This window comes from Maniola hyperantus, chromosome 8 (genome assembly GCF_902806685.2).
Source record: "Maniola hyperantus chromosome 8, iAphHyp1.2, whole genome shotgun sequence".
Lineage (NCBI taxonomy): Eukaryota > Metazoa > Arthropoda > Insecta > Lepidoptera > Nymphalidae > Maniola > Maniola hyperantus.
The window spans coordinates 1-24,058 of record NC_048543.1 but is presented as its reverse complement, the minus strand read 5'-3'; the positions used below and the strand labels follow the sequence as shown (position 1 = coordinate 24,058).

Below are 24,058 nucleotides of genomic sequence, written 5' to 3'. Positions count from 1 at the left end.
GTGGTGACAGATGACAGTTGACAGACAATGGTGACAGATAAGCTGTGCTGTGAGCGGAACTAAACTAAAAATTATTTGTTTGTTTTCTAAGCTAAATTCACTAAAAACTATGGTAAAATCAATACAAATTAACTTTTAATGTTAGAATTAAATAACTAACTCATTGTCATTGTATAATCTTACACTTATTATGCTTGCAGGCTGGGTATTCCGAAGATCAACTAGCGGGTGAGTCATTTGCTATCATTTCGTTTAATTTGTCGTCATTATTCTTTCGTTCGGTGTGTTAACTTATTATTTTAACTCATTGCACTATCGCAATCGTAACAACGTAACAAGTGTGACCGAGGAGCAGTCGCCAGTCGGCGGCGCGGGCTGCCCTGCGAGCTGCGACTCGCCTGCGACTGAGTCACGTCAATCAACATCGTCACCGTTGTCACCGAAAGCGTCGAGTTTTGCAAGCGCCCTACTTACCTTATACGGCTCGTACTTTAACATTCGTGCGGAGGTCGTTCGCGCGCAGTGCCTTCGCGACCGCCCCCGCGCCATGTTCACGTACGAGCCGCCGACCAAGCTCAAGCTGTCCTCCGTGGAAGGTACGTCGCGGCTGCAGCGGCCGCGCCCCCGCCCCCGCCCCGCCCGCCGCGCTACAGCGCCCGCTCTCTGTTGCAGAGTTCCAGGAGGCGTTCCAGCTGTTCGACTCGCGCGGCGACGGCAAGATCCACGTGGCGCAGATCGGCGACGCGCTGCGCGCGCTCGGCCAGAACCCCACCGAGTCGGACGTCAAGAAGTGCACGCTGCACCTCAAGCCCGACGAGCGCATCTCCTTCGAGGTGTTCCTGCCCATCTACCAGGTGCGCGACGGCGAGTTGCGCGAGCCTCGCCGCGTCCGCCCAGTACTGACGCGGGTCGCGCATTGTTGCAGGCCATCTCCAAGGCCCGCAGCGGGGACACGGCCAACGACTTCATAGAGGGGCTGCGGCACTTCGACAAGGACGGCAACGGCTTCATCTCGTCGGCCGAGCTGCGCCACCTGCTGTCCACGCTGGGGGAGAAGCTCAGCGACGACGAGGTACTGTCTCTCTGCGTTCAGGGTCACAGCTTCTATGTGGTACATGCGATGGGACCTCCGGGTGGTCCCGGTGGTTGTCCATAGTTTTGACACCTAACTATGAAGAACTACCTGGACCACAAGTACACGTCTGGGAAGTGGTAACACATAATAGTTGGCTATTCTTCAAGCTCAAATATTACGATGGTTGATGACAACTCTCTGATTCCCAAATTTTCTTTTGTAAAACCAGTTTGTGTACTTCCCCAGAAATGTTTCTAGTCACCCAAGATATCTCTACTAAAAGTGTCAAGATATGACACTTGCATATAAGTAGAGACATGTTGGGTGTGATGTGACTACTTGCTGATGGAGAACAAGAAATTCAAAGGTTCAACTGAAGTTCTGCAGAAAATATATATACAGTGTACAGAGAATATGTTATTGTAATGACAGTGTACAGTGTACAGTGTACAGTGACAGTGTACAGTGTACACTGTCACTGTACACAGTGGCGTACAGCTCATAGAGGCATGAACGCACTGCTTACCTTCATTGTAATAAATCAATGCTTACTTTTCATTATAACCTGCCGTAAAATAAGTTCATACCTAAATGCATACCCTGGCTTGAACTCCTGTGCACGCCACTGACTGTACACTGTAGGTAGCGAAGCGAAGCGTAGGAACGAGTATTCTATTGCATTATAGAGTTTTCGTTAAAGGGAAAGCAAGAGAAAACAAGGTAATTTTATCAATAAGTAGTTACTAAAACGAAAAGCAATAAAACGATACTAGCAAGTACAGTAAGTAAATATGTGCTCGCAAATACAACAAACAAGTGAACATGTTTCTAAATATTCCATTGTACGTACCAAATATTAACGACTATATAATATCAGTATGGTGTTTAAGGTTAGTGGAGTTAATGTTTATTGGGATCTACTCTTAAATGTATTGTTTCGCTATGGAGAGTGGTCGCTACTCTATATGCAATGTTTCAACACAAGGGTAACAATGTAAACCAAGCAAACCTTAGCAATTTGTACACTATAAGGAGTTTTTGGTTAAACAGAAGTTCATCAACAAGAATATCTGTATGTGTCAGCTGACCCCGCCTCACTTTGCAATATAGAGTACACTGTATATTGTGTGTCAGCTGACTCCGCCTCACTTTGCAATATAGAGTGTACACTGTATATTGTGTGTCAGCTGACTCCGCCTCACTTTGCAATATAGAGTGTACACTGTATGTCGTGTGTCAGCTGACTCCGCCTCACTTTGCAATATAGAGTGTACACTGTATATTGTGTGTCAGCTGACCCCGCCTCACTTTGCAATATAGAGTACACTGTATATTGTGTGTCAGCTGACTCCGCCTCACTTTGCAATATAGAGTGTACACTGTATGTCGTGTGTCAGCTGACTCCGCCTCACTTTGCAATATAGAGTGTACACTGTATATTGTGTGTCAGCTGACCCCGCCTCACTTTGCAATATAGAGTGTACACTGTATATTGTGTGTCAGCTGACCCCGCCTCACTTTGCAATATAGAGTGTACACTGTATATTGTGTGTCAGCTGACTCCGCCTCACTTTGCAATATAGAGTGTACACTGTATATTGTGTGTCAGCTGACCCCGCCTCACTTTGCAATATAGAGTGTACACTATATATTGTGTGTCAGCTGACCCCGCCTCACTTTGCAATATAGAGTGTACACTGTATATTGTGTGTCAGCTGACCCCGCCTCACTTTGCAATATAGAGTGTACACTGTATATTGTGTGTCAGCTGACTCCGCCTCACTTTGCAATATAGAGTGTACACTGTATATTGTGTGTCAGCTGACCCCGCCTCACTTTGCAATATAGAGTGTACACTGTATATTGTGTGTCAGCTGACCCCGCCTCACTTTGCAATATAGAGTGTACACTGTATATTGTGTGTCAGCTGACTCCGCCTCACTTTGCAATATAGAGTGTACACTGTATATTGTGTGTCAGCTGACTCCGCCTCACTTTGCACTATAGAGTGTACACTGTATATTGTGTGTCAGCTGACCCCGCCTCACTTTGCAATATAGAGTGTACACTGTATATTGTGTGTCAGCTGACCCCGCCTCACTTTGCAATATAGAGTGTACACTGTATATTGTGTGTCAGCTGACCCCGCCTCACTTTGCAATATAGAGTGTACACTGTATATTGTGTGTCAGCTGACCCCGCCTCACTTTGCAATATAGAGTGTACACTGTATATTGTGTGTCAGCTGACCCCGCCTCACTTTGCAATATAGAGTGTACACTGTATATTGTGTGTCAGCTGACCCCGCCTCACTTTGCAATATAGAGTGTACACTGTATATTGTGTGTCAGCTGACCCCGCCTCACTTTGCAATATAGAGTGTACACTGTATATTGTGTGTCAGCTGACCCCGCCTCACTTTGCAATATAGAGTGTACACTGTATATTGTGTGTCAGCTGACCCCGCCTCACTTTGCAATATAGAGTGTACACTGTATATTGTGTGTCAGCTGACCCCGCCTCACTTTGCAATATAGGGTGTACACTGTATATTGTGTGTCAGCTGACCCCGCCTCACTTTGCAATATAGAGTGTACACTGTATATTGTGTGTCAGCTGACCCCGCCTCACTTTGCAATATAGAGTGTACACTGTATATTGTGTGTCAGCTGACCCCGCCTCACTTTGCAATATAGAGTGTACACTGTATATTGTGTGTCAGCTGACCCCGCCTCACTTTGCAATATAGAGTGTACACTGTATATTGTGTGTCAGCTGACCCCGCCTCACTTTGCAATATAGAGTGTACACTGTATATTGTGTGTCAGCTGACCCCGCCTCACTTTGCAATATAGAGTGTACACTGTATATTGTGTGTCAGCTGACCCCGCCTCACTTTGCAATATAGAGTGTACACTGTATATTGTGTGTCAGCTGACCCCGCCTCACTTTGCAATATAGAGTGTACACTGTATATTGTGTGTCAGCTGACCCCGCCTCACTTTGCAATATAGAGTGTACACTGTATATTGTGTGTCAGCTGACCCCGCCTCACTTTGCAATATAGAGTGTACACTGTATATTGTGTGTCAGCTGACCCCGCCTCACTTTGCAATATAGAGTGTACACTGTATATTGTGTGTCAGCTGACCCCGCCTCACTTTGCAATATAGAGTGTACACTGTATATTGTGTGTCAGCTGACCCCGCCTCACTTTGCAATATAGAGTGTACACTGTATATTGTGTGTCAGCTGACCCCGCCTCACTTTGCAATATAGAGTGTACACTGTATATTGTGTGTCAGCTGACCCCGCCTCACTTTGCAATATAGAGTGTACACTGTATATTGTGTGTCAGCTGACCCCGCCTCACTTTGCAATATAGAGTGTACACTGTATATTGTGTGTCAGCTGACCCCGCCTCACTTTGCAATATAGAGTGTACACTGTATATTGTGTGTCAGCTGACCCCGCCTCACTTTGCAATATAGAGTGTACACTGTATATTGTGTGTCAGCTGACCCCGCCTCACTTTGCAATATAGAGTGTACACTGTATATTGTGTGTCAGCTGACCCCGCCTCACTTTGCAATATAGAGTGTACACTGTATATTGTGTGTCAGCTGACCCCGCCTCACTTTGCAATATAGAGTGTACACTGTATATTGTGTGTCAGCTGACTCCGCCTCACTTTGCAATATAGAGTGTACACTGTATATTGTGTGTCAGCTGACTCCGCCTCACTTTGCAATATAGAGTGTACACTGTATGTCGTGTGTCAGCTGACCCCGCCTCACTTTGCAATATAGAGTGTACACTGTATATTGTGTGTCAGCTGACTCCGCCTCACTTTGCAATATAGAGTGTACACTGTATATTGTGTGTCAGCTGACTCCGCCTCACTTTGCAATATAGAGTGTACACTGTATATTGTGTGTCAGCTGACTCCGCCTCACTTTGCAATATAGAGTGTACACTGTATATTGTGTGTCAGCTGACTCCGCCTCACTTTGCAATATAGAGTGTACACTGTATATTGTGTGTCAGCTGACTCCGCCTCACTTTGCAATATAGAGTGTACACTGTATATTGTGTGTCAGCTGACTCCGCCTCACTTTGCAATATAGAGTGTACACTGTATATTGTGTGTCAGCTGACTCCGCCTCACTTTGCAATATAGAGTGTACACTGTATATTGTGTGTCAGCTGACCCCGCCTCACTTTGCAATATAGAGTGTACACTGTATATTGTGTGTCAGCTGACCCCGCCTCACTTTGCAATATAGAGTGTACACTGTATATTGTGTGTCAGCTGACCCCGCCTCACTTTGCAATATAGAGTGTACACTGTATATTGTGTGTCAGCTGACCCCGCCTCACTTTGCAATATAGAGTGTACACTGTATATTGTGTGTCAGCTGACTCCGCCTCACTTTGCAATATAGAGTGTACACTGTATATTGTGTGTCAGCTGACTCCGCCTCACTTTGCAATATAGAGTGTACACTGTATATTGTGTGTCAGCTGACTCCGCCTCACTTTGCAATATAGAGTGTACACTGTATGTCGTGTGTCAGCTGACTCCGCCTCACTTTGCAATATAGAGTGTACACTGTATATTGTGTGTCAGCTGACTCCGCCTCACTTTGCAATATAGAGTGTACACTGTATATTGTGTGTCAGCTGACCCCGCCTCACTTTGCAATATAGAGTGTACACTGTATATTGTGTGTCAGCTGACTCCGCCTCACTTTGCAATATAGAGTGTACACTGTATATTGTGTGTCAGCTGACCCCGCCTCACTTTGCAATATAGAGTGTACACTGTATATTGTGTGTCAGCTGACTCCGCCTCACTTTGCAATATAGAGTGTACACTGTATATTGTGTGTCAGCTGACTCCGCCTCACTTTGCAATATAGAGTGTACACTGTATATTGTGTGTCAGCTGACTCCGCCTCACTTTGCAATATAGAGTGTACACTGTATATTGTGTGTCAGCTGACTCCGCCTCACTTTGCAATATAGAGTGTACACTGTATATTGTGTGTCAGCTGACTCCGCCTCACTTTGCAATATAGAGTGTACACTGTATATTGTGTGTCAGCTGACCCCGCCTCACTTTGCAATATAGAGTGTACACTGTATATTGTGTGTCAGCTGACTCCGCCTCACTTTGCAATATAGAGTGTACACTGTATATTGTGTGTCAGCTGACTCCGCCTCACTTTGCAATATAGAGTGTACACTGTATATTGTGTGTCAGCTGACTCCGCCTCACTTTGCAATATAGAGTGTACACTGTATATTGTGTGTCAGCTGACTCCGCCTCACTTTGCAATATAGAGTGTACACTGTATATTGTGTGTCAGCTGACTCCGCCTCACTTTGCAATATAGAGTGTACACTGTATATTGTGTGTCAGCTGACCCCGCCTCACTTTGCAATATAGAGTGTACACTGTATATTGTGTGTCAGCTGACTCCGCCTCACTTTGCAATATAGAGTGTACACTGTATATTGTGTGTCAGCTGACTCCGCCTCACTTTGCAATATAGAGTGTACACTGTATATTGTGTGTCAGCTGACTCCGCCTCACTTTGCAATATAGAGTGTACACTGTATATTGTGTGTCAGCTGACCCCGCCTCACTTTGCAATATAGAGTGTACACTGTATGTCGTGTGTCAGCTGACCCCGCCTCACTTTGCAATATAGAGTGTACACTGTATATTGTGTGTCAGCTGACTCCGCCTCACTTTGCAATATAGAGTGTACACTGTATGTCGTGTGTCAGCTGACCCCGCCTCACTTTGCAATATAGAGTGTACACTGTATATTGTGTGTCAGCTGACTCCGCCTCACTTTGCAATATAGAGTGTACACTGTATATTGTGTGTCAGCTGACTCCGCCTCACTTTGCAATATAGAGTGTACACTGTATATTGTGTGTCAGCTGACTCCGCCTCACTTTGCAATATAGAGTGTACACTGTATATTGTGTGTCAGCTGACTCCGCCTCACTTTGCAATATAGAGTGTACACTGTATATTGTGTGTCAGCTGACTCCGCCTCACTTTGCAATATAGAGTGTACACTGTATATTGTGTGTCAGCTGACTCCGCCTCACTTTGCAATATAGAGTGTACACTGTATATTGTGTGTCAGCTGACTCCGCCTCACTTTGCAATATAGAGTGTACACTGTATATTGTGTGTCAGCTGACCCCGCCTCACTTTGCAATATAGAGTGTACACTGTATATTGTGTGTCAGCTGACCCCGCCTCACTTTGCAATATAGAGTGTACACTGTATATTGTGTGTCAGCTGACCCCGCCTCACTTTGCAATATAGAGTGTACACTGTATATTGTGTGTCAGCTGACCCCGCCTCACTTTGCAATATAGAGTGTACACTGTATATTGTGTGTCAGCTGACTCCGCCTCACTTTGCAATATAGAGTGTACACTGTATATTGTGTGTCAGCTGACTCCGCCTCACTTTGCAATATAGAGTGTACACTGTATATTGTGTGTCAGCTGACTCCGCCTCACTTTGCAATATAGAGTGTACACTGTATGTCGTGTGTCAGCTGACTCCGCCTCACTTTGCAATATAGAGTGTACACTGTATATTGTGTGTCAGCTGACCCCGCCTCACTTTGCAATATAGAGTGTACACTGTATATTGTGTGTCAGCTGACCCCGCCTCACTTTGCAATATAGAGTGTACACTGTATATTGTGTGTCAGCTGACCCCGCCTCACTTTGCAATATAGAGTGTACACTGTATATTGTGTGTCAGCTGACCCCGCCTCACTTTGCAATATAGAGTGTACACTGTATATTGTGTGTCAGCTGACCCCGCCTCACTTTGCAATATAGAGTGTACACTGTATATTGTGTGTCAGCTGACTCCGCCTCACTTTGCAATATAGAGTGTACACTGTATATTGTGTGTCAGCTGACTCCGCCTCACTTTGCAATATAGAGTGTACACTGTATATTGTGTGTCAGCTGACTCCGCCTCACTTTGCAATATAGAGTGTACACTGTATATTGTGTGTCAGCTGACCCCGCCTCACTTTGCAATATAGAGTGTACACTGTATATTGTGTGTCAGCTGACTCCGCCTCACTTTGCAATATAGAGTGTACACTGTATATTGTGTGTCAGCTGACCCCGCCTCACTTTGCAATATAGAGTGTACACTGTATATTGTGTGTCAGCTGACTCCGCCTCACTTTGCAATATAGAGTGTACACTGTATATTGTGTGTCAGCTGACTCCGCCTCACTTTGCAATATAGAGTGTACACTGTATATTGTGTGTCAGCTGACTCCGCCTCACTTTGCAATATAGAGTGTACACTGTATATTGTGTGTCAGCTGACTCCGCCTCACTTTGCAATATAGAGTGTACACTGTATATTGTGTGTCAGCTGACCCCGCCTCACTTTGCAATATAGAGTGTACACTGTATATTGTGTGTCAGCTGACTCCGCCTCACTTTGCAATATAGAGTGTACACTGTATATTGTGTGTCAGCTGACTCCGCCTCACTTTGCAATATAGAGTGTACACTGTATATTGTGTGTCAGCTGACTCCGCCTCACTTTGCAATATAGAGTGTACACTGTATGTCGTGTGTCAGCTGACTCCGCCTCACTTTGCTCAAGTGGCATTTGCAACAATCCTGAAATTATTATTTCTTAATTTTTAACTGATAACCTAAACTATGCCAATTTTGCTGGTTGTAACTTGAGGTATGACTCACTCCCCATACAAACGTTCATCCCCTACATGAACCCCGTAAGGGTGTCTAAAATTCCTTTCGTAGGGAGTGCCTCGCCATTACAGATATCTTTTGTCTCTAACTGTAGTTGCATAGATAATGCAAGTCAGTTGGTACTCAATAGTGTGTGTGTGTGTGTGTGTGTGTGCAGGTGGAGCAGCTGCTGCAGGGGCAGGAGGACTCGCAGGGGAACATCAACTACGAGAACTTCGTGCACCTCATCATGCAGGGCTAGCCGCCGCACCACCCGCCGCCACGGCACTGAGAGACACAACGTGTCGTGTCGGTGGTGACTGTGAAGCATTTCTTACATAATATTGATGATGGGAAATTAGTATTTATTTTCGGTTTTCATCCAAACCGCAAAAATACATTTAGCTGTACTTTTGGTAAAAATATATTATATTTACGTTTTTGAGGGCTTCATTGCTAAAATTTGATTCAAATTGCATGATGTTTGTAGAGCCCCGTATTGGCAAAGACTTGTAGTTAGGGAGGCGAGGTAGCTAAATGGCGTAATTCAACGGCGCCGTGGAGACCTATCAAAATCGAAAGATAAAATAATTTCGAAAAGAAAAGCTCGTATGGTAAAAACCATTTTAGCGGTGGGTTTGGCGTGTACGGTTTTTCAAAAATGTTTAAAAAAACAGTTACTTGGGCATTCTCGAGCGCGTCAGATATTCATACTACGTATGCCCCAAGTGCCTCTGATAACAACGGTATACTAATCTGCCGGTTTGCGTGGTGGGGGTAGGTATATAAAGTAGTCAAAAATGCAAAATAAAAAAATTAGTCAGATTTTCGGAAGGGGTGTTGAGTAGGCCCCAAGGAAGCTCCCTTTAAAAAAACTGACGATTTCGGCGCGACGATAAGTTACGATGAATTTTTGAAAATGCAAAAAAAAAAGTTTTTTCGAAATACTCGAGCGCGTCAGATTTTCATAGGGGAGGTTTATCTCGGTATCCTGAAAGCATATTTTATTAATCTGACAAAAATGTTGGTGGGTTCTCTTAATCTGACCGAAAAAGGTTTTTTGGTTTCTTTTTTTTTCCTTTCTTTCTCCTTGATAATTGAAATTAAGGAAAAATACTGGTAGGACGGCATATTTCCGCGAAGCGCTCAGTCTGTATTACATGTTTATGGCAAATTTTTTTTCTTTTTTTTCTTTTTTGCTTCAATTCTTCACTTCGATTTGCTTACGGTACGTCCAAAAAACAATTTGAAGATCAACAGGCTATTGAATAATATACATACATGAAACTGTACATGTTAATGATACTTTTGTATACAGATACGCGTAACTTTTCCGAGTCCACGAAAATTGTCGAGAAGCTTAAGAAAAAATAAATTTTGAGATATAATAAAAGTCACATAATTTAATTATCATTATTTCATATCAATTTTTTTAACACCCTCAGTTTTCGAGATATACTCAAAAAACCGGGAGTTTGAGTTTTTATGATGCTTCAAGTCAAAAAGTTTTAACTTTGGACAAAAATGTAAAGAGACCTTTTTTGTGTAAAATAAAATTACCTTTTTTGTTTATTTAAACTTTTTTTTGGTAAAATGTATCGTTCGCGACTTATATGCCGCAACGCGTTTTTCGGAAGACGAAATGGCTCCTCCACACATCCGGTCATGCGGAAACCGGCAGATTTTGTATTTTTAGTAAATTTTAGATTATATTCTTCAAAATAAAAAAATAAAAAATCGCGCTCGAGAATTCCGGATTAACGTTTTTTTTTACAAGTTCGCGACCCTATAACTCGGCGGCGTCAAGGACTTATCGGCAGATTAGTTAAATTTAGTCTTAAAACACTAAAATCAACCCCCAATATCTTAATCTGACGCGCTCGAGTATTTCAGACTATCGATTTTTTTTACTAATCTGATCGTCTATCCTAGGCGCGCGTCACTACATATAGAGCTAAATACTTTACAAGGTTGTTCTATTAGGTCTAAGGTATCTCTCATATCTTAAACTGCCACGCTCGAGTATTGCCGAAAATTCCCCTATTCGCCTCCCTAAGTATTGGGCACGTAGATAGAGTCATACAGGTAGATGTGTGAGTACTGTGTAAGTGTGTAACCGCGTGTGAGATAGCGATAGCACGACGTAACGACTAACGACGAATAACACGACAATTATTACCATTGTTTAGTAGTCGATATTTGTATTAACCGATCAATAATATTTGTATTAAACGTTTTTTATGTGAAAACAAGTAGGTAATTAGGTACGCCACGAATTCTCAAAGTTTGTTTCGCAACTAAAGTTGCATGCCTTGACTACCTATGTAAATGTAAGTTGTATGTATTCTTGAAAAAACCCAGTTACACGATAAGGGACAAAAAATACGTTAGCTGCGTCTCTGTTTATCACATTAGTAACTTTATCTGTGCTCTTTAACCCTAATAGGATCACTTTGTTGTCTGTCTGTCTGTGTGTTTGTCAAGAAACCTACAGGGTACTTCCCGTTGACCTAGAATCATGAAGTTTGGTAGGTAGGTACATCTTATAGCTGACATTTGGGTAAAAATCTGAAAACCGTGAACTTAGGGTTAGATCACACAAAAAAAATTAAATTGTGGTCATGAACTAATAATTAGTATTTTCAACTTTCGAAGTGAGATAACTATATCAAGTGGGGTATCATATGAAAGGTCTTCACCTATGCATTCTAAAACAGATTTTTATTTGTTTTTATGCATCATAGTTTTTGAATTATCATGCAAAATGTCGAAAAAATAAGACTGTAGTACGGAACCCTCAGTGCGCGAGCCTGACTCGCACTTGGCCGGTTTTTTTTTTGTGTGAATGAGAAAGCAAACGTTCCTAACTTTATTACTCTATCTACGCTTGGGTACGTCAAAGTCAACGGACTCAAAGCATTCCATAGACAATAGACACGTCACAATGTTCTGTTTGCATTAGTACGATGGCTCGCAGTTCGTGTTATTGTACTATGAAGGAAGTCGATACACGATATATATATGTGACGCGAACACTTGAAACTACCGCGCGTGGTCTCTTGCACTCTCGCATCTTCTGTCCTACTCGCACGTTATGCAACAACATGCGTCTGTACAAGTATCTTATCTGAAAACCGGATCGCATTTTAATGTATCTATTTAATTACCTTGTTTTTAAGTCGAGTTTGGCATTTCATTGTTATAGTGTGTCACATTCACCGACAGTGTGTAGGTGTAGCTCCGACGGGCCGGAGTGGGTGTGTGTGTGGCGCTTCACATTCACCGACAGTCCCACGGGCCGGAGTGGGTGTGTGTGTGGCGCTTCACATTCACCGACAGTCCCACGGGCCGGAGTGGGTGTGTGTGTGGCGCTTCACATTCACCGACAGTCCCACGGGCCGGAGTGGGTGTGTGTGTGGCGCTTCACATTCACCGACAGTCCCACGGGCCGGAGTGGGTGTGTGTGTGGCGCTTCACATTCACCGACAGTCCCACGGGCCGGAGTGGGTGTGTGTGTGGCGCTTCACATTCACCGACAGTCCCACGGGCCGGAGTGGGTGTGTGTGTGGCGCTTCACATTCACCGACAGTCCCACGGGCCGGAGTGGGTGTGTGTGTGGCGCTTCACATTCACCGACAGTCCCACGGGCCGGAGTGGGTGTGTGTGTGGCGCTTCACATTCACCGACAGTCCCACGGGCCGGAGTGGGTGTGTGTGTGGCGCTTCACATTCACCGACAGTCCCACGGGCCGGAGTGGGTGTGTGTGTGGCGCTTCACATTCACCGACAGTCCCACGGGCCGGAGTGGGTGTGTGTGTGGCGCTTCACATTCACCGACAGTCCCACGGGCCGGAGTGGGTGTGTGTGTGGCGCTTCACATTCACCGACAGTCCCACGGGCCGGAGTGGGTGTGTGTGTGGCGCTTCACATTCACCGACAGTCCCACGGGCCGGAGTGGGTGTGTGTGTGGCGCTTCACATTCACCGACAGTCCCACGGGCCGGAGTGGGTGTGTGTGTGGCGCTTCACATTCACCGACAGTCCCACGGGCCGGAGTGGGTGTGTGTGTGGCGCTTCACATTCACCGACAGTCCCACGGGCCGGAGTGGGTGTGTGTGTGGCGCTTCACATTCACCGACAGTCCCACGGGCCGGAGTGGGTGTGTGTGTGGCGCTTCACATTCACCGACAGTCCCACGGGCCGGAGTGGGTGTGTGTGTGGCGCTTCACATTCACCGACAGTCCCACGGGCCGGAGTGGGTGTGTGTGTGGCGCTTCACATTCACCGACAGTCCCACGGGCCGGAGTGGGTGTGTGATGCTCGACACTCACCGACAGTGTGTAGGTGTAGCTCCGACGAGCCGGAGTGGGTGTGTGATGCTCGACACTCACCGACAGTGTGTAGGTGTAGCTCCGACGAGCCGGAGTGGGTGTGTGATGCTCGACACTCACCGACAGTGTGTAGGTGTAGCTCCGACGAGCCGGAGTGTGTGTGAGACAGTTGTAGTTGGGTCACACTAACAATTCCCTGACATTTCCATTTTTATTATAAATTATTAATTAACGATTTGGGTCCAGGTGCACGACAGGTGGCTGACGTTACGTTACGGTTAGCGTTACATTTGGACTGCGAAAAAAAGTAAAGTGAGTTGCACAACTGTTCATACCTCCAAACCATAGTAACCGTAATTTCTAACCATTTATGGTTGGAAATTGCAATTATCTAGGTACTACTAAAAAACTACAGAAAAATTAATTATTGTTAACAATCGAAACTAAAAATCTAGAAATTTGGAGCAGTTTTCAATGTCATTTCAATATTTTCTATCGAGGAAATTGTGTTCAATTTTGTTTCTATTTCATGTAGAATATAAAGACCCAAAAACCACACGCGCTGAACTGAAACAAGTGATTGTATTTATTTCGCTTTCTAAACTCGTAAAATATGTTTAGTTCAAAGTGAACAAATCCTGCCTCGTGTCATTAGTGTAGTGTGTAGTGTGCGTTGCACTTTATATGTATAGTCCGTGCCCGTAACGTGCCGTTAAGCGCGTGTCGTACACCTGTATAGTCCGTGCCCGTAACGTGCCGTTAAGCGCGTGTCGTACACCTGTATAGTCCGTGCCCGTAACGTGCCGTTAAGCGCGTGTCGTACACCTGTATAGTCCGTGCCCGTAACGTGCCGTTAAGCGCGTGTCGTACACCTGGGCCTCAAATAAGTACTTAGATAAGCATATTCCAGAATTTAACATATTTTTAAGAACTTAAATTAAAATTAGTATAGTTAGGTATACATTATACACATGCTATATACATTATACACATCATGGAAATGTATAATACGGATGTACAAAGACTATAATAAATAAATAATAATGATTCTAAATAAACGTAATAAACAACATTTTTGTTTTTATTTACTCAGCTGTTTTTAATTAATTTGTACGTAGGTACTGGCCTTTGCCGCGACTTGGTCTGCGTGGAATTTACCTAGGTAACCTAGGTCCCTAGTAGTTGTAGAATGTAGATCACTGAAGTCGCTACAACCATTCCGCAGATTAGCCAGCAACCAGCAACCAGCAACCAGCAACCAGCAACCAGCCCGCCAGACAGACAACATACATGTAGGGGGTGGGTACATACAGTGAGTACAGGTACAGGGTGGACCCGATAATGTGCGCGGAAGATAATTTTCAATGTAAGAGATATTTTAAAATTTAAAACTAGTATTACCCACTAGGTCACCTGTTGGTAACTGGTGCATACAACACAGCAAACATAAAACTAGTATTACCCACTAGGTCACCTGTTGGTAACTGGTGCATACAACACAGCAAACATAAAACTAGTATTACCCACTAGGTCACCTGTTGGTAACTGGTGCATACAACACAGCAAACATAAAACTAGTATTACCCACTAGGTCACCTGTTGGTAACTGGTGCATACAACACAGCAAACATAAAACTAGTATTACCCACTAGGTCACCTGTTGGTAACTGGTGCATACAACACAGCAAACATAAAACTAGTATTACCCACTAGGTCACCTGTTGGTAACTGGTGCATACAACACAGCAAACAAAAATATTTCAAAAAATTGATTCATCTATGTATATCTATCTAACTAATAAATAAAATTGAAGTGTCTGTCTGCAATTTCGAAATAACTACCTCATATTAAGCTCATATGGTTATTTGAACTGTACGGTGTACCCATAACTGAAACACGTTTATTTTTGTCCGTCTGTCTGTTTGAACGGGCTAATCTTTGGCACGGCTAAATCTATTTTGACGGGACTTTCACAGACAAGTAGAGGAGTAACATAGGTTACTTTTTTAATCGACTTTTAAACTTTGCGACATCGTTCCATAAAATATTTGGCTGGTGCTGAATGCTGATGTGCGGGACGGTAATCCGACACGTCCGGCGAGAGCTCAGGCGCACGATCGACGGCTCCACGTGCTCCCGAGCCGCGGTGATACAGCGCCACCGCCAACTGACTAACTCCGGCCCGGTTAGAACATATTTTGTTGACAGTAAAACCCGATACTTTTTATTGTAACCCGACCCGGGAACCGAACCCGCGACCTTGTCATCCGCAGTCGAACATCTAACCACTAGACCGCCAAGTTACAACCATGACTAAACGGCGTGTGAGTGTGTGTGTGTAGACTGTATGTGTGTATGTATGTAGGTACGAGAAAGGAATAAAATTGCATAAGTGAGGTCATTCGTGGAGCGCGACTCGCGACTCGCGACTGACAATAATTATATCGCGAGGGAGCCCACTCGCCAGCGGGCAGCGCGCCGAGCGGACCGCGCGCGAGCGACCATGGGCGCGACACGGGCGCTGTGGGCGTGCTGGGCGCTGTGGGCGCTCTGCCGCGCCGCGCCGCCGCCGCCCGACGCGGAGCGCCTGCGCGCCGCCGTGGGCGGCCACGCCGTCATGGACTGCCACCTCGACTTCCCCTTCGGCATCGAGATCCCCTACCAGCTGCAGTGGGACAAGGACGTGAGTACCGCGCCGCCTGCAGCGGGACAAGGACGGGTTTACTCCAAAAAGAGCGCAGTTTATAGTGTATTTGGTCCACTTTGCCAGTATAGTAGGTACCTATATAGTAACAGCGGAGGTGTTTCATGGTGTACTCCACCGTGTACTCCCCTGACCCCGACACATTGTGTCCACTGAAGAGACCACTCCTCGCGATAGAAACTGCACGACGCCATAGCTGGGTACTTCATGTACTTCATGCGGTTACAATATTAGTCCCCAGTCCCCTGTGGCGCAGCGAGCGATGTGTCGACAAGACAGTTCCCAGTCCCCTGTGGCGCAGCGAGCGATGTGTCGACAAGACAGTTCCCAGTCCCCTGTGGCGCAGCGAGCGATGTGTCGACAAGACAGTTCCCAGTCCCCTGTGGCGCAGCGAGCGATGTGTCGACAAGACAGTTCCCAGTCCCCTGTGGCGCAGCGAGCGATGTGTCGACAAGACAGTTCCCAGTCCCCTGTGGCGCAGCGAGCGATGTGTCGACAAGACAGTTCCCAGTCCCCTGTGGCGCAGCGAGCGATGTGTCGACAAGACAGTTCCCAGTCCCCTGTGGCGCAGCGAGCGATGTGTCGACAAGACAGTTCCCAGTCCCCTGTGGCGCAGCGAGCGATGTGTCGACAAGACAGTTCCCAGTCCCCTGTGGCGCAGCGAGCGATGTGTCGACAAGACAGTTCCCAGTCCCCTGTGGCGCAGCGAGCGATGTGTCGACAAGACAGTTCCCAGTCCCCTGTGGCGCAGCGAGCGATGTGTCGACAAGACAGTTCCCAGTCCCCTGTGGCGCAGCGAGCGATGTGTCGACAAGACAGTTCCCAGTCCCCTGTGGCGCAGCGAGCGATGTGTCGACAAGACAGTTCCCAGTTCACTCCCGTTACACACACACACACATACATACAGTACATAGTACTTTTCTCCCATTTGCGAGGAAAGAATAAAAAAAATAATTAATATTTATTTTATTTCGACAAAATGAAACGTGAACATTTTACACCACACTTTTATACCAAAGCACTAGATAAAACTTGATAAACAGCCGAGACTGGTGTTGGCAGTTGGCAGTTGATAGTTGGCAGTTGGCAGTTGGTAGTTGGTAGTTGGCAGTTGGCAGTTGGCAGTTGGTAGTTGGCAGTTTGCAGCCCAAATACCTAGACCGTAGTCTGTGCTAACTGCTAAGGCTGACAAAGATTATCGAACTCTCACAAACATTCATACAAACCTATATAATTTTTAATATAATTTTAAATTAACATCTAGTGTACCTACTTGTGTACAAGGACCTACTACTACGTAGTCAAACTGACATACTTTCTTCTTTTAATAAAAAGAATTTAGTTTAAGGTCATAAAAAATCTAGGTTAGGTATCTGCCAAAAAGGAATGAAATCCCGCCAAAAACATTTCATGTAAATTTGGTTGCCAAGACTCACAAGTTCATAATGCTTTCACTGTTAAAAGTTATGAGATCTCTAGTAGAGCCAAGCCCCTAGCTGAGCTTCGATTTGTGCTGCCCGTGGGACTTGTCCCAAGTCCAAAGTATATAGCTCTAGGCGGGATTACTTTGTCGGTTTTGTTTAAGTAGTGAATTGTTTGCTTGTAGTTATAGTGTCGTAGTGTCGTATCGTAGCGGACGTACACTTGTAGTTGTAGTGTTGTAGTGTCGTATCGTAGCGGACGTACACTTGTAGTTGTAGTGTCGTAGTGTCGTATCGTAGCGGACGTACACTTGTAGTTGTAGTGTCGTATCGTAGCGGACGTACACTTGTGGTTGTAGTGTCGTAGTGTCGTATCGTAGCGGACGTACACTTGTAGTTGTAGTGTCGTATCGTAGCGGACGTACACTTGTCTACGTGTGGCTGCTTACAGTTCGTATTGAGTAACGCAAATGTATTCAATACGTGCATTCACGGCAGTAGCGTACGTAAGTACAGAGTTTGTTCGGCGGACAGCTACACTAGCTAGAGGTGCAGCTACACTAGCTAGAGGTGCAGCTACACTAGCTAGAGGTGCAGCTACACTAGCTAGAGGTGCAGCTACACTAGCTAGAGGTGCAGCTACACTAGCTAGAGGTGCAGCTACACTAGCTAGAGGTGCAGCTCCTTGCATGGTGCGTCATACACGGCAGTAGCGTACGTAAGTACAGAGCAGCTGCGGCACGGCGCGGCACAATGCGATCCCGGGGCCGCGCTTTGTTCGGCGTACAGTTACACTAGCTAGAGGTGCAGCTACACTAGCTAGAGGTGCAGCTACACTAGCTAGAGGTGCAGCTCCTTGCATGGTGCGTCATACACGGCAGTAGCGTACGTAAGTACAGAGCAGCTGCGGCACGGCGCGGCACAATGCGCTCCCGGGGCCGCGCTTTGTTCGGCGTACAGCTACACTAGCTAGAGGTGCAGCTACACTAGCTAGAGGTGCAGCTACACTAGCTAGAGGTGCAGCTCCTTGCATGGTGCGTCATACACGGCAGTAGCGTACGTAAGTACAGAGCAGCTGCGGCACGGCGCGGCACAATGCGCTCCCGGGGCCGCGCTTTGTTCGGCGTACAGCTACACTAGCTAGAGGTGCAGCTACACTAGCTAGAGGTGCAGCTACACTAGCTAGAGGTGCAGCTACACTAGCTAGAGGTGCAGCTACGTGGTACGATGTCAGTGTCGGTGAGTCGCGGAGCCGGTCTCGTAGCCAACATTGCCCACATCGAAAACACTGTAATCATTGTATTGATCAGATTTTAAAGAACATAAAAAATGTTGTTGTGAGTTGTCGGTCGGTGACGCTGAGGGCGGGCGACGCAGCGCGCGTGGGTAAATGTTGTTGTGAGTTGTCGGTCGGTGACGCTGAGAGCGGGCGACGCAGCGCGCGTGGGTAAATGTTGTTGTGAGTTGTCGGTCGGTGACGCTGAGGGCGGGCGACGCAGCGCGCGTGGGTAAATGTTGTTGTGAGTTGTCGGTCGGTGACGCTGAGGGCGGGCGACGCAGCGCGCGTGGGTAAATGTTGTTGTGAGTTGTCGGTCGGTGACGCTGAGGGCGGGCGACGCAGCGCGCGTGGGTAAATGTTGTTGTGAGTTGTCGGTCGGTGACGCTGAGGGCGGGCGAAGCAGCGCGCGTGGGTAAATGTTGTTGTGAGTTGTCGGTCGGTGACGCTGAGGGCGGGCGACGCAGCGCGCGTGGGTAAATGTTGTTGTGAGTTGTCGGTCGGTGACGCTGAGGGCGGGCGACGCAGCGCGCGTGGGTAAATGTTGTTGTGAGTTGTCGGTCGGTGACGCTGAGGGCGGGCGACGCAGCGCGCGTGGGTAAATGTTGTTGTGAGTTGTCGGTCGGTGACGCTGAGGGCGGGCGACGCAGCGCGCGTGGGTAAATGTTGTTGTGAGTTGTCGGTCGGTGACGCTGAGAGCGGGCGACGCAGCGCGCGTGGGTAAATGTTGTTGTGAGTTGTCGGTCGGTGACGCTGAGGGCGGGCGACGCAGCGCGCGTGGGTAAATGTTGTTGTGAGTTGTCGGTCGGTGACGCTGAGGGCGGGCGACGCAGCGCGCGTGGGTAAATGTTGTTGTGAGTTGTCGGTCGGTGACGCTGAGGGCGGGCGACGCAGCGCGCGTGGGTAGTATGGGGCTCCTCGTGTGAAGCGCGCCGCGAGAACACGAAGGCTAATTTAGTTAGTCGTAATTGAGGCGGACTCGAGGTGGAGATGACGGCGTCTCGTCCCAGGCGAGGCGGCGGCGGCGGCGGTGGGGGCGGGAAGCGGCGGGAAGCGGCGGGAAGCGGGGGGAAGCGGCGGGAAGCGGCAGGAAGCGCGCTAATCTAAATGACCTACTGCTGCGAGTGGTGCCACACTTATTGTTATTACGTTAGAGGAACGAGGAACGTACAGCGACCACTGCTGTGACGAAACAATAATTAGCTACCCACTTGCCTTCGTCGACCGTCGCGTCGCGCGTCGTGCGTCGTGCGTCGCGCGTCGTGCGGGACCTACTCCTAGCCCCTAAACAAACCCATCTTGAATTGCACTCAGGTTATTTATGCCAAAATCAAACCTGATAGTACTTACCTATACCATTACATAATACATTTACTGTTACCGTGTTGCCCTTTGACAAGTTGGTACATCAATGAGTTATGTAGGTACCTGTAGTCCATTGAAATGTTACACTTTTTAGGCCTAACCTTGCGTTTTTTAGAGGACGCAATTTTTTTTTTTTTATGTGTAGGGGGGTTAGTGAAAAGCTAAAACCAAGTTTGTGGGGTCGCCACCCTTGTCCCACGGCCGCCATCCTGAAAATAGGGGTTGAAATGGTATTTACGATATATCTCTTAAACTACTTATTTGATAAAAAAAATTTGTTAACATTTTTTGTTGCAAATTAAATTTTCTACAACTTTGGTCCAGTAACTTTTTGTCGTAGAACTATAAATAAAAAAGTTATAAGCGAAAATCTTCAGAAATTCGAAAAAAAAAATTATATTTTTCGAAATAACTTTTTTTTTATCATTTTACAAAAAAATGATATCTGACCATTTTTGTAGATCGTTTTTTGAGGAACAACTTTTATTCGCATCATTTTTTCATTAAGTCAATAGTTAAGGTTTTACAGCGCTCCGAAGTGAGTACTATTTTTCAGTACTCTTAACTATACCTATATTATACGTGTGTACCTATAATGTGTCATCAGTTATTCTTTTTTTATTTTTATTTTTTTACTTTATTATTATAAATTTTGCAATATTATTAAAAATTAATTATTGACTCTTTATACGGTGGTACCTAATAAAGATGATAAAGGTTCGTACGCACCTAAGCGGCGCGGCGCGGCGCTTCAGTCCGACTGCAGAACACGTCACCTCAGGCCGCTCGACGGTGCCTACCGCACTACAACTTCAGCACGCGGCACCTCGCGTCACTTGCGCGTCACTTTTATACCCGTTCGCGTACGAGCGCGAAGCGCCGTGCCGCGCCGCTGGGTATGTCGCACTAGCGTCACTGCACTGCGCGTCGCTTCGCTGCGCTTCAAAATATTCTCTCCAGCCGTGCCGCGCGGCAACGCGCGGTGAAGCGCTGTGCAGCGCCGCTCTAGTGCGATATGCGCCATACAAAATGATAGAAATGATATTTTGACGCTCTGTGCCGCGACGTGCAGCTCGCTGAAGCGCCGCGCCGCGCCGCTCAGGTGCGTACGAACCTTAATTCTCTCGACAGCCTAAGAACAGGATTGAGGAGTTGAATCCAGAACTTTTTATGTGACCACCACGAAAACTTTTTTTGTTGATTTAAAAAAAATATTTGCAAATCGGTCCAGAAACCTCGAAAAAATCGATGTAGAAAAAAGAACCACCTCATTTTTGACAGTCGGTTAAAAACCGATTACCTTGAAATATTTACGGAACAATTTTTAAAATATCCCCTTTCTAACAAAAAAAGAATGAATGAAATCGGACTACGCGTTAATGAATTACAACTCAGCATATATTTTAACTTTCATCCCCTCTCCTACGGGAACCATGCTGAATTTCGGGATAAAAAGTATCCTATATTCTTCCTCATAGTATGACCTCAAATCGTACCAAGTTTCATTGGAATCCATTCAGTAGTTTCAACGTGATGCGCGGCCGTGATACAGACAGACAGACAGACAGATAGACAGACAGACAGACAGACAGACAAAAATGAAAAAAATTACAGTTTTGTGTTCAGTATCGATTATAGAGTGCCCTCGAAAAAAAATTTCAAAATATCTTCAATGTACAGAATTTGACCTGTTACAGTTTTATTTTATTTTTTGTCTGTCTGTCTGTCTATCTGTCTGTCTGTCTGTCTGTCTGTCTGTCTGTCTGTATCACGGCCGCGCATCACGCTGAAACTACTGAATGGATTCCAATGAAACTTGGTACGATTTGAGGTCATACTATGAGGAAGAATATAGGATACTTTTAATCCCGAAATTCAGCATGGTTCCCGTAGGAGAGGGGATGAAAGTTAAAATGTATGCTGAGTTGTAATTCATTAACGCGTACTCCGATTTCATTCATTCTTTTTTTGTTAGAAAGGGGATATTTTAAAAATTGTTCCGTAAATATTTCAAGGTAATCGGTTTTTAACCGACTGTCAAAAATGAGGTGGTTCTTTTTTCTACATCGATTTTTTCGAGGTTTCTGGACCGACTTTCAAATTTTTTTTAAAAATCAACAGACGAAGTTTTCGTGGTAGTCCCATAAAAAATTCTGGATATCCTTAATCCTGATGCTGCAGGGTTACTGCCCGCCTGAGTTATCAAGATTCAGGAAGCGTTCATAGTGAATTCATATTGTAGGTACCAAGCAACGACTTTATTCTGAGACTTCAAGTCCCAACTCCTCAACCCTGATGATGTAGGGTACAGCACTCCTAAACTATAATGTTTCAGTAACGGCGGATGATGCAAAATTATTTTAGGTACCAAGCATAGGCTACATCATTGAACTTCGGATCCTAACTCCTCAATCCTGATGCTGCAAAGTACTGAAGTCCTAAATCGTGGGGATTTTAGAATTTCTGATAGTGAATTGATATTTTAGGTATCAAGCAACGGCTTCACGATGACACTCCCAGTCCGAAATACTCTAACCTGATGATGCAGGGTGCAGCACTCCTAAACCATAAAGATTGAGGAACTGTTCCTGGTGAAATAATATTGTAAATGCCAAGCATAGACTTTGTTATTAAATTCTAAGTCTCAACTCTTCAATTCTGATGCTGTTGGTGAATTGATATTTTAGGTACCAAGCAATAACTAGGTACTACAATAACAAGCTAAAAATAAAATAAAAACGTTAAAAAACCGACTTCCAAAGACACTACAAAGTAAAAAATAACTTTTGTTTCTACATGTGTATGAATGTATGAAGTCGGGCGAGCACAATGAAAGAAACTAGAAATCAGAGCGTGAAGCTCGCCCGACTTCAACATAATATTATATACGCGTGTAGAAAAACAAAAATATGAGTCAATAAAATACTTGGCTCACAAGATAAAAGTATATTACAAATTAACAGTCATTTGAATTACATAGGCACGAGGTAAATAATGTTAACGCGGCAGGGCTCGTGACGAGCTCGCTGTCTTGCGTGCGTGCACGTTGTCGAACACGGAAGTACTGAGGCCCTGAGGGGCAGACGCAGGAGCGGGACGCGGCAACCCCGCGCACCGCTGTTTCGCGCAATACCTAAATGTAGCCTTACAAAAATTATTTTTTACTTCGTAGTGTTTTTGGAAGTCGGTTTTTTTAATATTTTTATTTTTGTAGTTCAGAAATTACAGACATTACAACCCTCAATATTAGGTACCTACATTTAATTTGAAACCCGCAATGTACAGGAACCAAGAACAGGAACGTCCAGCTCAGCTTAAGCTGGCGTGTGCGATTTATCGAACTTCTAAATCGCTAAATCGTATAGCGGTAAGACTTTGCCAGTGGGGTGGTAACTAGCCACGGCCGAAGCCAGACCAGACCAGACCAGAGGAAATTTAGAAATTATAAAATTTGTAACTGACATTGCCGGGAAGCGAACCTGGACCTCCCACTGATAAGACTACAGCGCTTACCACTGCGCCAAGGAGGTAGTGCGAGTGCGACTCGCACTTGACCGGTTTGTATCGGTGAGGTGACCGCTTCGCTCGGTTGCAGGGCGAGGAGATCTTCTCGTGGTACAGCGGCGACGGCGAGCCGCGCGTGGCGGAGCGCTGGCGCGGGCGCGTGCGGCGCGTGGGCGGCGAGCGCGACGTGGGCGGCGGCGCCGTCAACGTGAGCAACGTGCGCGAGAGCGACGCCGGCGTGTACCGCTGCCGCGTGTCCTTCCCCAACCGCACGCCGCCCGCGCGCAACAACGGCACGTTCCACCGCCTCGACGTGGACGGCGGCAACCTCATCGTCACGCCGCCCTCCAACGTCACGGTGCTGGAGGGCGCGCGCGCCGAGCTGCAGTGCCAGCCCAAGAGCGCCGCGTGGAGCGTGCGCTGGCTGCGCGCCGGCGCGCCCGTGCCCACGCCGCCGCAGCGCAACGGCAGCCTGGTGCTGGCGCGCGCGGCGGGAGCCGACGCGGCGCAGTACGAGTGCCGGGTGGCGGCGCCCGACGGCCGCACGCAGGCCGCCGGCGCCTTCCTGGACGTGCAGTTCGCGGCGCGCGTGCTGCCCGCGCCGCCCGAGCGCTTCCT

At 46.4% G+C, this 24,058-nt stretch overlaps 2 protein-coding genes across 3 annotated transcripts; both read left to right on the top strand.

Moving 5' to 3' along the window:
* Positions 1-3: 3 nt before the first annotated feature.
* On the top strand, positions 4-14,241 carry Mlc-c (Myosin light chain cytoplasmic). 2 transcript variants are annotated; one of them, XM_034971143.2, is made up of 5 exons: positions 4-112; positions 201-228; positions 673-854; positions 926-1,072; positions 9,019-14,241. In XM_034971143.2, the coding sequence occupies exons 1-5, from the start codon at positions 110-112 to the stop codon at positions 9,100-9,102; spliced, it is 444 nt and encodes a 147-aa protein (XP_034827034.1). In that variant the 5' UTR covers positions 4-109; the 3' UTR covers positions 9,103-14,241. The 2 variants fall into 2 exon arrangements, with proteins under 2 accessions (XP_034827034.1, XP_034827033.1); XM_034971142.2 differs by lacking the exons at positions 4-112; positions 201-228 and adding an exon at positions 413-596.
* A 1,327-nt stretch (positions 14,242-15,568) lies between these two features.
* LOC117984422 (protein borderless-like) lies at positions 15,569-24,053 on the top strand (the record flags this gene model as incomplete). The annotated part of the gene is made up of 2 exons (XM_034971039.2): positions 15,569-15,853; positions 23,532-24,053. Coding segments are annotated over exons 1-2 (702 nt in total), but the record flags the coding sequence as incomplete, so codon positions are not given.
* Between the last annotated feature and the right edge of the window lie 5 nt (positions 24,054-24,058).